Source organism: Thalassophryne amazonica, chromosome 5, assembly GCF_902500255.1.
Source record: "Thalassophryne amazonica chromosome 5, fThaAma1.1, whole genome shotgun sequence".
Lineage (NCBI taxonomy): Eukaryota > Metazoa > Chordata > Actinopteri > Batrachoidiformes > Batrachoididae > Thalassophryne > Thalassophryne amazonica.
The window spans coordinates 2713835-2728783 of record NC_047107.1 but is presented as its reverse complement, the minus strand read 5'-3'; the positions used below and the strand labels follow the sequence as shown (position 1 = coordinate 2728783).

Here is a 14949-nt window from a genome sequence, read left to right as displayed (position 1 = left end):
CTTCCCACTGTCGCCAAGTGCTTGCTCACAGGGGGTCGTTTTGACCATTGGGTTTTTTACGTAATTATTGTATGGCCTTGACTTACAATATAAAGCGCCTTGGGGCAACTGTTTGTTGTGATTTGGCGCTATATAAATAAAATTGATTGAAAATTGATTGATTGATTTACCATCTACTTAAAGGCAAAAACACAGACAAAACATTTTTTTATATACAGCTATATAAATTTAATTAAATTAAGGGGTTAAAAATCTTTTGTGTTACATCACATTTCCTTCTAACAACACTCAATAAGCATTTGGGAACTGAGGACACTAATTGCTGAAGCTTTGTAGGTGGAATTCTTTCCCATTCTTGCTTGATGTACGACTTCAGTTGTTCAACAGTCCGGGGCCTCCGTTGTCGTATTTTGCGCTTCATAATGCACCACACATTTTCAGTGGGCGACAGGTCTGGACTGCAGGCAGGCCAGTCTAGTACCCACACTCTTTTACTACAAAGCCACGCTGTTGTAATACGTGCAGAATATGGCTTGGCATTGTCTTGCTGAAATAAGCAGGAACGTCCCTGAAAAAGACGTTGCTTGGATGGCAGCATGTGTTGCTCCAAAACCTGGATATAACTTTCAGCATTGATGGTGCCATCACAGATGTGTAAGTTGCCCATACCATGGGCACGAACACACCATACCATCACAGATGCTGGCTTTTGAACTTTGCGCTGGGAACAATGGTGGTGGGCAGACTTCCGATAATCCGATAACTGATAATTATCGAAGATAAAGTTTTCATTATCGGATTATCTTTTCAGATAACTTTGAAAACCATTATCGGACTAATTATCTTCCGATAAATTTTTGTCCGATAATTTTTAGACTGTTAACGTGGTAAACAAAGGTGAACAGATGTGTAGTTCTACCCTCTGCAAACAGAGGAGAGCTGCTTCTACAAAAAACCACTCAATCCTCTGCAGGCAAAGGAGAACTGGTCACAAAAAAAACCCCTCATTTCTTTTAATCCCATACTGATACGCGGACAATATCATCCAACATCCAGAGGCATACATTTTTAACTTATGGTTCAAATTTGAACGAAACTTATTTCGGACAAGTTTTTTAAATTAACATCACTTCTGAAGTTTTATGAAGTGAAAATATCAGATATATGTTTTAGTTTTAAAATAATGCGCTAATTTGTAAGGTTTTAGTGTGGGCATGCTGTGCCCAGCAGTGCATTATGGGTAGGATAGGGTAATCTCAGTACGTTCACGACAGGAAAAATGCATTTCAGACACTCTGATCAGGCTCCACTGATAACAGCATTAAAGTCTAGTGCCTAAAACTCTCATGAATATATTCTCTGGTTTTATAGACATTGCTTTTGTGAAATTCCACGCATCTTAAACGATAAAAGATATATGTTATATCTTAACTTTGCACAAATGACAGAATTGAGATTAATGGAGTTATTTTATCAGTATTCATTTTATTTATACACCAAACCATAACTCAGCATTGCTTTATTTTCCAAAACCTCGGCCTGATGGCAGCGCTGTGATTGGGTAGAGAGTTGAGCTTTCTGGCTCCTCCTAGTTACGTCTGTGCTGGAAGCCATGTAGTAAACTGGAGCTTCCAGCAGGGGGCAAGATGCTGAAAGACAAAAGTGCTGATTCATTGTTTGGGTCTGTTGTTGCTTTTGATGCTTCCAAAAGCGATTGCGGTGTTAAAACTCAAAATCAGCTTGTTAGTATTTGCAAGTATACCGGAGACACTAAAGGAATTTATTGGTTATCTGTAACTTCCGATACATTTTTCGGTGGTTTATCATTTTATCTTTATCGAAGATAACTTTTCAGTTATCTGATTATCTGTTATCAAAGTTAATTTTTTTGTTATCTGTGACCACAGCACACTTTTCCACTTTGCATCTGTCCATTTCAAATGAGCTCAGGCCCGGAGAAGGCGGCAGTGTTTCTGGTTGTTGTTGATGTTTGGCTTTCACTTTGCATGGTAGAGTTTTAACTTGCACTTGTAGATGTAGCGACGAACTGTGTTAACTGACAATGGTTTTCTGAAGTGTTCCTGAGCCCACGCAGTAAGATCCTTTACACAATGATGTTGGTTTTTAATGCATTGCCACCTGAGGGATCGAAGGTCACGGGCATTCAGTGTTGGTTTTCGGCCTTGCTGCTTACATGTAGAAAGTTCTCCAGATTCTCTGAATCTTCTGATTATATTATGGACTGTAGATGATGGAATCCCTAAATTCCTTGCAACTGAATGTTGAGGAACATTGTTCTTAAGCTGTTGGACTATTTTTTCATGCAGTTGTTCACAAAGTGGTGATCCTCACCCCATCATTGCTTGTCAACGGCTGAGACTTTTGGGGATGCTCCTTTTTTTACCCAATCATGACACTCACCTGTTTCCAATTAACCTGTTCACCTGTGGAATGTTCCAAACAGGTGTTCTTTGAGCATTCATCAACTTTCCCAGTCTTTTGTTGCCCCGTCCCAGCTTTTTTGAAACATGTTGCAGACATCCATTTCAAAATGAGTAAATATTTGCACAAAAACAATGAAGTTTACAGTTTTAACATTAAATATATTGTCTTTGTGGTGTATTCAATTGAATATAGGTTGAAGAGGATTTGCAAATCATTGTATTCTGTTTTTATTTACATTTCACACAACGTCCCAACTTCTTTGGAATTGGGGTTGTATTTTCTGGCACTTTTCGGGAGGCATGAGTCAAAGAGCACGCGGTAAAACATGCTGGTGGATCTTTGGGGAAACATGTTGCCACTTGAAAGCTGTTTGTTTAAAATGTCCAAAAAAATTGAAAACCCATGAGATTGAGTGTTCTTAGTCCAATTAAGGGTTGCGGGGGGCTGGAGCCTATCCTCCCAGTCAGAGGGCGTGAGGCGGGTTCACCCTGGACAGGATGCCAGTCTGTCACAGGGTCACATACAGACAAACAAACACATTAACTCCTACGGAAATGATGTAATAATCTTGGAGCTGATTGTGTCGAGTGTCCACAGGACCTTCAGGTCGAACCTTCAGAGGGTTTTTGTTATGAGTGAGCAGATTTTTGGATGTTTTGTTTCTTGTGTGATGAATCACTGAGCTCAAAGTCAAAAATGTTTCATGTGATGTTTTGACCTTTAGCTGAAGGTCAACCTGACAGGAACATTTGGCCTGTTGGATTCTGGAGACACAGTTATCTCAGGCGCTCCGAACCAACAAAGGTGTCACCAGCGCCGGCGGTTCCACGGCTGTCTTATTGACTGATTAATAGCGGGTCTTCACTGGCCAATCAGATTGAGCCTGTTCCAGAGTCTGAATGTCCACTCACCTTTGGAATGCTTTTGTCTCACTCAGGCCTGCAGGTGGCGCCCACACTGGCCAATGCAACCACAGCAGAGCCAACTGCTTCCTCTCCATCCACCGCACCCCCCAGCAGTTCCACCTCCACAGAGCTGCTGACCAGCCCCATCAGCCCCACCGACAACACCACGGCGCCGCTGACTGAGGTCTCCTGGACACAGTTCAATGTCATCGTCCTGGCCGTCATCATCCTGGTGGTGCTGCTGCTGCTTGGCTTTGTCGGGGGGGTGTACACCTACCGGGAGTACCAGAACCGCAAGCTCAACGCCCCCTTCTGGACCATTGAGCTGAAGGAGGACAATATCAGCTTCAGCAGCTACCACGACAGCATCCCCAATGCCGATGTGTCCGGCCTGCTGGAGGACGAAGCCACAGAAGTGGCAGCCAAAGGTCAGCTGGCTCTCACCACGCAGGGTAACTGTTACAAGGCTTAGCGCTCGCCGGCGCATGGCTCGCTTCCATTCCACAAAGCTGCTGGAAAGTAATGGATCCAAAGTGAGTGTGTGACCCGGCAGACGTGCATGTGGCAGAGGGAAGAGGCTCCAAAGAAAACCCGTTTGAGCTGTTCCTGCACCTGCAGATGGACGCTGATTATTTATTTTTCTTGTTTTATTTATTGACGTCCAAGAGGCGTGCTGCACAGGTCTGGAGGTCATGCCCTGCTTTTACCTTTAGTGACCAGCTTTCTGTGTGACGGTGTGCCAGCTCAGCTGACGTGTCGGACCGACACTGGCCAGCTGTGCCGCCTACCTCAGCAAGAACTACCCATGGTGTGAACGCAGCCGCCACACCTCTTTCTGCCAGTGATTCCCAACCTGGGGGTCAGGACCCCTTCCAGGGATACAGACTCAACTTAGTGAAGACAAATCTCTTTTTTTCCAACTTTTTCTACGTTGCTGTTGTGAAATTACTTTGTTTGTCTCTTCTGGCAGAGTTGAAACCATGAACTGCGGAGTGTGGACGTGCACGCCGGTTACTCCTCAGGTACCTGTGGCTCCTCCCCTAATGTGATGACTGTACATACTGTGAATAGCAGCTGTATGTGCGCGGGGTGTGTGTGTGTGTGTGTGTGTGTGTGTGTGTGTGTGTGTGTGCGCGCGCATGTACGCACATTCTGCAGGAAGTGATGATGTGACAGTCTGTTTTGATTTCATGTGTTCATTGAGTGGCAGGAGGCTGTAAATAAAACTCACAGTTTGAGACTCTACTCTTTCTGACACACACACACATACATTCTAGTTTGTTTTTTCTTCCTGTTTGTCTTCACTGTGATTTTTCTCGGGTCTGCACAGCAGTCTGTGTGCACGTGTGTGCGTGCGCATGTGCAGCCTCCAACGTAAACGTGAGTCTAAGTTTACTTTCTGAAGTGGTCAAATTATTTATTTTTCTTCACATTGTTTGGAGTTTTGGAGCCGTCCCAGTACGGTCCACCTCCCACACTTTGGCAGACAGGTGAATAGTTTCAACATTTACATAAATGTCATTTTTGTGTATCACCAACGTGTTTGTGAAGTGATAAGTGCATTTGTTTCGATGCATTTGCAGTAAAATCAGTCCATGGATCTTTTTAAAGAGAGTTTTTTCACATAATAATAATAATAACAATAACAATAATAATAATAATAACCAGATTCTGAGATATTCTTTAAAGGACATGTCACACCAAAATCATAATTTAGATTTTGTCTGTTAGTGTCCATCCGATGATCCACTGGGTGTTGGGAAAGTGTCGTGACACGCACCCACAACAGGGGGCGTAAATGAACGGACAATAGAAGGAGTTAAATCAGAACAATTTACTGTTGTGAATGCCACAACCAAACACAGCAGATTACAGAATGGATACAAGTCAATCAATAAAGGTGTCATGTGAGCAGGCTCGACGATAGGAAATGCCCGTCTGGAGACGAACCGGAACCACATGATTTCCACCGCCACCGAACCCAAGGGATACTGGAGCCGCCAAGTCCCGAAGTCCCCAGGTGGCCACCGTCTCGGCGTGTCGGATCTGGTACTGCTGGCGGAAAACAAAGACAGTCAAGTGTGGGTGTGTGTACACCCTGTAACAATAATGGTGGGAATTCCACCTCCACCTCTCACTCAATATTCTGTGGAGTACCGCAGTGATTCCTCAGGGGAAAAGAGTGCCGTCCTGCACTCACACAGCTTCCACAGAAGGAGGGACCGGTACTCCTGCAAACACTCACAATATACAGATATATTGCAAAACACGAACGGCTGAGTCTATTACCTCTCAATGAAGTTGATATCTCGGCGATGTGGTGGAGGTGTCTTCCTGCTTTTATTCCAGATGTGATGTAGATGATCAGTGACAGCTGTCATGGTTGATGGGTGACAGCTGTCACCTCGGCTGTTCCTGGAGGCGGCAGCGCCCTCTCGTGCCTGAAGCCCGCACTTCAGGCAGGGCGCCCTCTGGTGGTGGGCCAGCAGTACCTCCTCTTCTGGCGGCCCACACAACACTGGGATTACTTTGTGCACTTCATTGAATGGTTTCAAAGTATACAGCATTCACAGCAAACAGCTACGGAGACGTCTAAAGTACTCGTGAGTACTCGGGTGGTTCCGAAAGGTGATGTCGCACCTAGAAGCATCTCAGCGTGCACTTCAATGAAATGTAACAGATAACATTAAGAACGGAGGCACAGATTAATTCCAAAGTTGACATAAATGTGATGTTGTGTTATAATGACTCGTTTTTAAGTGATAACTGTTCATTTTGATGGAGTCACGGTAAAAGTTGCAGTTCTGTGAAAGTTTCTGTGCACCTGCACGGCCACGAGTCAGAAACACAGACTGTCAGTAACCGTCTCTTCTCCAGGTTCAGCTTTGAGTGTTATCAATAAAATCTAAAAAATACATCTGCTGCCAGAGGACGAGTCTAGTCAGCTGCGCACACACACACACACACTGAGCTTCGCACCACCATGCTTCACTGTCTTCACTGTGAACTGTGGCTTGAATTCAGAGTTTGGGGGTCGTCTCACAAACTGTCTGTGGCCCTTGGACCCAAAAAGAACAATTTTACTCTCATCATCCATTTATCCATCCATTTTATTCCACTTTATCTGGAGTTGGGTTGTGGGGGCAGCAGCTCAAGCAAAGCCGCCCAGACCTCCCGATCCACACACACCTCCCCCAGCTCCTCCGGGGGAACCCCAAGGCGTTACTCTCATCAGTCCACAAAATATTCCTCCATTTCTCTTTAGGCCAGTTGATGTGTTCTTTGGCAAATTGTAACCTCTTCTGCACGTCTTTTATTTAACAGAGGGACTTTGCGGGGGATTCTTGCAAATAAATTAGCTTCACACAGGCATCTTCTAACTGTCACAGCACTTACAGGTAACTTCAGACTGTCTTTGATCATCCTGGAGCTGATCAGTGGGTGAGCCTTTGCCATTCTGGTTATTCTTCTATCCATTTTGATGGTGTTTTCCATTTTCTTCCACGCCTCTCTGGGTTTTTTTTTTTTCCATTTTAAAGCATTGGAGATCATTGTAGATGAACAGCCTATAATTTTTTGCACCTGTGTATAAGTTTTCCCCTCTCCAATCAACTTTTTAATCAAACTACGCTGTTCTTCTGAACAATGTCTTGAACATCCCATTTTCCTCAGGCTTTCAAAGAGAAAAGCATGTTCAACAGGTGCTGGCTTCATCCTTAAATAGGGGACACCTGATTCACACCTGTTTGACCCACAAAATTGACAAACTCACTGACTGAATGCCACACTACTATTATTGTGAACACCCCCTTTTCTACTTTTTTTTTTTTTTTTTTTTTACTAATAGCCCAATTTCATAGCCTTAAGAGTGTGCATATCATCAGAAATCAGAAATCTGGCCAATTTTTTGGGATCCTCCAAACTGTGACTGTCTAGCGTTGGGACCAGGAGGCAGAGCTGTGGTCTTATACACCTCTCTGCAGCTTCTCTCCCCCTGCCATCCCCTTATTACCCCATCCCCGTAGAGACGGTGCCTGCTCCCAGACCACCAATAACTAGCAAAAATCTATTTAAGCATAAAAATTCAAAAAGAAAAAATAATATAGCACCTTCAATTGCACCACAGACTAAAACAGTTAAATGTGGTCTATTAAACATTAGGTCTCTTTCTTCTAAGTCCCTGTTGGTAAATGATATAATAATTGATCAACGTATTGATTTATTCTGCCTAACAGAAACTTGGTTACAGCAGGATGAATATGTTAGTTTAAATGAGTCAACACCCCCGAGTCACACTAACTGTCAGAATGCTCGTAGCACGGGCCGGGGCGGAGGATTAGCAGCAATCTTCCATTCCAGCTTATTAATTAATCAAAAACCTAGACAGAGCTTTAATTCATTTGAAAGCTTGTCTCTTAGTCTTGTCCATCCAAATTGGAAGTCCCAAAAACCAGTTTTATTTGTTATTATCTATCGTCCACCTGGTCGTTACTGTGAGTTTCTCTGTGAATTTTCAGACCTTCTGTCTGACTTAGTGCTTAGCTCAGATAAGATAATTATAGTGGGCGATTTTAACATCCACACAGATGCTGAGAATGACAGCCTCAACACTGCATTTAATCTATTATTAGACTCTATCGGCTTTGCTCAAAAGTAAATGAGTCCACCCACCACTTTAATCATATTTTAGATCTTGTTCTGACTTATGGTATGGAAATAGAAGACTTAACAGTATTCCCTGAAAACTCCCTTTTGTCTGATCATTTTTTAATAACATTTACATTTACCCTGATGGACTACCCAGCAGTGGGGAATAAGTTTCATTACACTAGAAGTCTTTCAGAAAGCGCTGTAACTAGGTTTAAGGATATGATTCCTTCTTTATGTTCTCTAATGTCATATACCAACACAGAGCAGAGTAGCTACCTAAACTCTGTAAGGGAGTTAGAGTATCTTGTCAATAGTTTTACATCCTCATTGAAGACAACTTTGGATGCTGTAGCTCCTCTGAAAAAGAGAGCTTTAAATCAGAAGTGTCTGACTCCGTGGTATAACTCACAAACTCGTAGCTTAAAGCAGATAACCGTAAGTTGGAGAGGAAATGGCGTCTCACTAATTTAGAAGATCTTCACTTAGCCTGGAAAAAAGAGTTTGTTGCTCTATAAGAAAGCCCTTCGTGAAGCTAGGACATCTTTCTACTCATCACTAATTGAAGAAAATAAGAACAACCCCAGGTTTCTTTTCAGCACTGTAGCCAGGCTGACAAAGAGTCAGAGCTCTATTGAGCTGAGTATTCCATTAACTTTAACTAGTAATGACTTCATGACTTTCTTTGCTAACAAAATTTTGACTATATAGAAAAATTACTCATAACCATCCCAAAGATGTATCGTTATCTTGGCTGCTTTCAGTGATGCCGGTATTTGGTTAGACTCTTTCTCTCCGATTGTTCTGTCTGAGTTATTTTCATTAGTTACTTCATCCAAACCATCAACATGCTTATTAGACCCCATTCCTGCCAGGCTGCTCAAGGAAGTCCTACCATTATTTAATGCTTCAATCTTAAATATGATCAATCTATCTTTATTAGTTGGCTATGTACCACAGGCTTTTAAGGTGGCAGTAATTAAACCATTACTTAAAAAGCCATCACTTGACCCAGCTATCTTAGCTAATTATAGGCCAATCTCCAACCTTCCTTTTCTGTCAAAAAGTCTTGAAAGGGTAGTTGTAAAACAGCTAACTGATCATCTGCAGAGGAATGGTCTATTTGAAGAGTTTCAGTCAGGTTTTAGAATTCATCATAGTACAGAAACAGCATTAGTGAAGGTTACAATGATCTTCTTATGGCCTCAGACAGTGGACTCATCTCTGTGCTTGTTCTGTTAGACCTCAGTGCTGCTTTTGATACTATTGACCATAAAATTTATTACAGAGATTAGACCATGCCATAGGTATTAAAGGCACTGCGCTGCAGTGGTTTGAATCATATTTATCTAATAGATTACAATTTGTTCATGTAAATGGGGAATCTTCTCACAGACTAAGGTTCATTATGGAGTTCCACAAGGTTCTGTGCTAGGACCAATTTTATTCACTTTATACATGCTTCCCTTAGGCAGTATTATTAGACGGCATTGCTTAAATTTTCATTGTTACGCAGATGATACCCAGCTTTATCTATCCATGAAGCCAGAGGACACACACCAATTAGCTAAACTGCAGGATTGTCTTACAGACATAAAGACATGGATGACCTCTAATTTCCTGCTTTTAAACTCAGATAAAATTGAAGTTATTGTACTTGGCCCCACAAATCTTAGAAACATGGTGTCTAACCAGATCCTTACTCTGGATGGCATTACCCTGACCTCTAGTAATACTGTGAAAAATCTTGGAGTCATTTTTGATCAGGATATGTCATTCAAAGCGCATATTAAACAAATATGTAGGACTGCTTTTTTGCATTTACGCAATATCTCTAAAATTAGAAAGGTCTTGTCTCAGAGTGATGCTGAAAAACTAATTCATGCATTTATTTCCTCTAGGCTGGACTATTGTAATTCATTATTATCAGGTTGTCCTAAAAGTTCCCTGAAAAGCCTTCAGTTAATTCAAAATGCTGCAGCTAGAGTACTAACGGGGACTAGAAGGAGAGAGCATATCTCACCCATATTGGCCTCTCTTCATTGGCTTCCTGTTAATTCTAGAATAGAATTTAAAATTCTTCTTCTTACTTATAAGGTTTTGAATAATCAGGTCCCATCTTATCTTAGGGACCTCATAGTACCATATCACCCCAATAGCGCGCTTCGCTCTCAGACTGCAGGCTTACTTGTACTTCCTAGGGTTTGTAAGAGTAGAATGGGAGGCAGAGCCTTCAGCTTTCAGGCTCCTCTCCTGTGGAACCAGCTCCCAATTCCGATCAGGGAGACAGACACCCTCTCTACTTTTAAGATTAGGCTTAAAACTTTACTTTTTGAAAAAGCTTATAGTTAGGGCTGGATCAGGTGACCCTGAACCATCCCTTAGTTATGCTGCTATAGACTTAGATTGCTGGGGGGTTCCCATGATGCACTGAGTGTTTCTTTCTCTTTTTGCTCTGTATGCACCACTCTGCATTTAATCATTAGTGATTGATCTCTGCTCCCCTCCACAGCATGTCTTTTTCCTGGTTCTCTCCCTCAGCCCCAACCAGTCCCAGCAGAAGACTGCCCCTCCCTGAGCCTGGTTCTGCTGGAGGTTTCTTCCTATTAAAAGGGAGTTTTTCCTTCCCACTGTCGCCAAGTGCTTGCTCACAGGGGGTTGTTTTGACCATTGGGTTTTTTACGTAATTATTGTATGGCCTTGACTTACAATATAAAGCGCCTTGGGGCAACTGTTTGTTGTGATTTGGCGCTATATAAATAAAATTGATTGAAAATTGATTGATTGATTTACCATCTACTTAAAGGCAAAAACACAGACAAAACATTTTTTTATATACAGCTATATAAATTTAATTAAATTAAGGGGTTAAAAATCTTTTGTGTTACATCACATTTCCTTCTAACAACACTCAATAAGCATTTGGGAACTGAGGACACTAATTGCTGAAGCTTTGTAGGTGGAATTCTTTCCCATTCTTGCTTGATGTACGACTTCAGTTGTTCAACAGTCCGGGGCCTCCGTTGTCGTATTTTGCGCTTCATAATGCACCACACATTTTCAGTGGGCGACAGGTCTGGACTGCAGGCAGGCCAGTCTAGTACCCACACTCTTTTACTACAAAGCCACGCTGTTGTAATACGTGCAGAATATGGCTTGGCATTGTCTTGCTGAAATAAGCAGGAACGTCCCTGAAAAGACGTTGCTTGGATGGCAGCATGTGTTGCTCCAAAACCTGGATATAACTTTCAGCATTGATGGTGCCATCACAGATGTGTAAGTTGCCCATACCATGGGCACGAACACACCATACCATCACAGATGCTGGCTTTTGAACTTTGCGCTGGGAACAATGGTGGTGGGCAGACTTCCGATAATCCGATAACTGATAATTATCGAAGATAAAGTTTTCATTATCGGATTATCTTTTCAGATAACTTTGAAAACCATTATCGGACTAATTATCTTCCGATAAATTTTTGTCCGATAATTTTAGACTGTTAACGTGGGTAAACAAAGGTGAACAGATGTGTAGTTTCTACCCTCTGCAAACAGAGGAGAGCTGCTTCTACAAAAAACCACTCAATCCTCTGCAGGCAAAGGAGAACTGGTCACAAAAAAAACCCCTCATTTCTTTAATCCCATACTGATACGCGGACAATATCATCCAACATCCAGAGGCATACATTTTTAACTTATGGTTCAAATTTGAACGAAACTTATTTCGGACAAGTTTTTTAAATTAACATCACTTCTGAAGTTTTATGAAGTGAAAATATCAGATATATGTTTTAGTTTTAAAATAATGCGCTAATTTGTAAGGTTTTAGTGTGGGCATGCTGTGCCCAGCAGTGCATTATGGGTAGGATAGGGTAATCTCAGTACGTTCACGACAGGAAAAAATGCATTTCAGACACTCTGATCAGGCTCCACTGATAACAGCATTAAAGTCTAGTGCCTAAAACTCTCATGAATATATTCTCTGGTTTTATAGACATTGCTTTTGTGAAATTCCACGCATCTTAAACGATAAAAGATATATGTTATATCTTAACTTTGCACAAATGACAGAATTGAGATTAATGGAGTTATTTTATCAGTATTCATTTTATTTATACACCAAACCATAACTCAGCATTGCTTTATTTTCCAAAACCTCGGCCTGATGGCAGCGCTGTGATTGGGTAGAGAGTTGAGCTTTCTGGCTCCTCCTAGTTGCGTCTGTGCTGGAAGCCATGTAGTAAACTGGAGCTTCCAGCAGGGGGCAAGATGCTGAAAGACAAAAGTGCTGATTCATTGTTTGGGTCTGTTGTTGCTTTTGATGCTTCCAAAAGCGATTGCGGTGTTAAAACTCAAAATCAGCTTGTTAGTATTTGCAAGTATACCGGAGACACTAAAGGAATTTATTGGTTATCTGTAACTTCCGATACATTTTTCGGTGGTTATCATTTTATCTTTATCGAAGATAACTTTTCAGTTATCTGATTATCTGTTATCAAAGTTAATTTTTTTGTTATCTGTGACCACAGCACACTTTTCCACTTTGCATCTGTCCATTTCAAATGAGCTCAGGCCCGGAGAAGGCGGCAGTGTTTCTGGTTGTTGTTGATGTTTGGCTTTCACTTTGCATGGTAGAGTTTTAACTTGCACTTGTAGATGTAGCGACGAACTGTGTTAACTGACAATGGTTTTCTGAAGTGTTCCTGAGCCCACGCAGTAAGATCCTTTACACAATGATGTTGGTTTTTAATGCATTGCCACCTGAGGGATCGAAGGTCACGGGCATTCAGTGTTGGTTTCGGCCTTGCTGCTTACATGTAGAAAGTTCTCCAGATTCTCTGAATCTTCTGATTATATTATGGACTGTAGATGATGGAATCCCTAAATTCCTTGCAACTGAATGTTGAGGAACATTGTTCTTAAGCTGTTGGACTATTTTTTCATGCAGTTGTTCACAAAGTGGTGATCCTCACCCCATCATTGCTTGTCAACGGCTGAGACTTTTGGGGATGCTCCTTTTTTACCCAATCATGACACTCACCTGTTTCCAATTAACCTGTTCACCTGTGGAATGTTCCAAACAGGTGTTCTTTGAGCATTCATCAACTTTCCCAGTCTTTTGTTGCCCCGTCCCAGCTTTTTTGAAACATGTTGCAGACATCCATTTCAAAATGAGTAAATATTTGCACAAAAACAATGAAGTTTACAGTTTTAACATTAAATATATTGTCTTTGTGGTGTATTCAATTGAATATAGGTTGAAGAGGATTTGCAAATCATTGTATTCTGTTTTTATTTACATTTCACACAACGTCCCCCAACTTCTTTGGAATTGGGGTTGTATTTCTGGCACTTTCGGGAGGCATGAGTCAAAGAGCACGCGGTAAAACATGCTGGTGGATCTTTGGGGAAACATGTTGCCACTTGAAAGCTGTTTGTTTAAAATGTCCAAAAAAATTGAAAACCCATGAGATTGAGTGTTCTTAGTCCAATTAAGGGTTGCGGGGGGCTGGAGCCTATCCTCCCAGTCAGAGGGCGTGAGGCGGGTTCACCCTGGACAGGATGCCAGTCTGTCACAGGGTCACATACAGACAAACAAACACATTAACTCCTACGGAAATGATGTAATAATCTTGGAGCTGATTGTGTCGAGTGTCCACAGGACCTTCAGGTCGAACCTTCAGAGGGTTTTGTTATGAGTGAGCAGATTTTTGGATGTTTTGTTTCTTGTGTGATGAATCACTGAGCTCAAAGTCAAAAATGTTTCATGTGATGTTTTGACCTTTAGCTGAAGGTCAACCTGACAGGAACATTTGGCCTGTTGGATTCTGGAGACACAGTTATCTCAGGCGCTCCGAACAACAAAGGTGTCACCAGCGCCGGCGGTTCCACGGCTGTCTTATTGACTGATTAATAGCGGGTCTTCACTGGCCAATCAGATTGAGCCTGTTCCAGAGTCTGAATGTCCACTCACCTTTGGAATGCTTTTGTCTCACTCAGGCCTGCAGGTGGCGCCCACACTGGCCGATGCAACCACAGCAGAGCCAACTGCTTCCTCTCCATCCACCGCACCCCCCCAGCAGTTCCACCTCCACAGAGCTGCTGACCAGCCCCATCAGCCCCACCGACAAACACCACGGCGCCGCTGACTGAGGTCTCCTGGACACAGTTCAATGTCATCGTCCTGGCCGTCATCATCCTGGTGGTGCTGCTGCTGCTTGGCTTTGTCGGGGGGGTGTACACCTACCGGGAGTACCAGAACCGCAAGCTCAACGCCCCCTTCTGGACCATTGAGCTGAAGGAGGACAATATCAGCTTCAGCAGCTACCACGACAGCATCCCCAATGCCGATGTGTCCGGCCTGCTGGAGGACGAAGCCACAGAAGTGGCAGCCAAAGGTCAGCTGTCTCTCACCACGCAGGGTAACTGTTACAAGGCTTAGCGCTCGCCGGCGCATGGCTCGCTTCCATTCCACAAAGCTGCTGGAAAGTAATGGATCCAAAGTGAGTGTGTGACCCGGCAGACGTGCATGTGGCAGAGGGAAGAGGCTCCAAAGAAAACCCGTTTGAGCTGTTCCTGCACCTGCAGATGGACGCTGATTATTTATTTTCTTGTTTATTTATTGACGTCCAAGAGGCGTGCTGCACAGGTCTGGAGGTCATGCCCTGCTTTTACCTTTAGTGACCAGCTTCTGTGTGACGGTGTGCCAGCTCAGCTGACGTGTCGGACCGACACTGGCCAGCTGTGCAGCCTACCTCAGCAAGAACTACCATGGTGTGAACGCAGCCGCCACACCTCTTTCTGCCAGTGATTCCCAACCTGGGGTCAGGACCCCTTCCAGGGATACAGACTCAACTTAGTGAAGACAAATCTCTTTTTTTTCCAACTTTTTTCTACGTTGCTGTTGTGAAATTACTTTGTTTGTCTCTTCTGGCAGAGTTGAAACCATGAA

General features: G+C 42.8%; 1 protein-coding gene across 2 annotated transcripts in view; it reads left to right on the top strand.

The window, feature by feature from the left end:
- Window positions 1-14580, top strand: part of si:ch211-158d24.2 (multiple epidermal growth factor-like domains protein 9) — a 174767-nt gene extending 160187 nt beyond the window's left edge. Inside the window, exon 6 of one of the 2 annotated variants that reach the window (XM_034169654.1) lies at window positions 13998-14580. In XM_034169654.1, coding sequence (XP_034025545.1) covers window positions 13998-14146 — 149 coding nt within the window. In that variant the 3' untranslated portion in view covers window positions 14147-14580. Of the gene's footprint in view, window positions 1-3382; window positions 4589-13997 lie in introns of those variants that run through there. The other variant, XM_034169652.1, reaches the window with a different exon arrangement.
- Window positions 14581-14949: the final 369 nt, after the last annotated feature.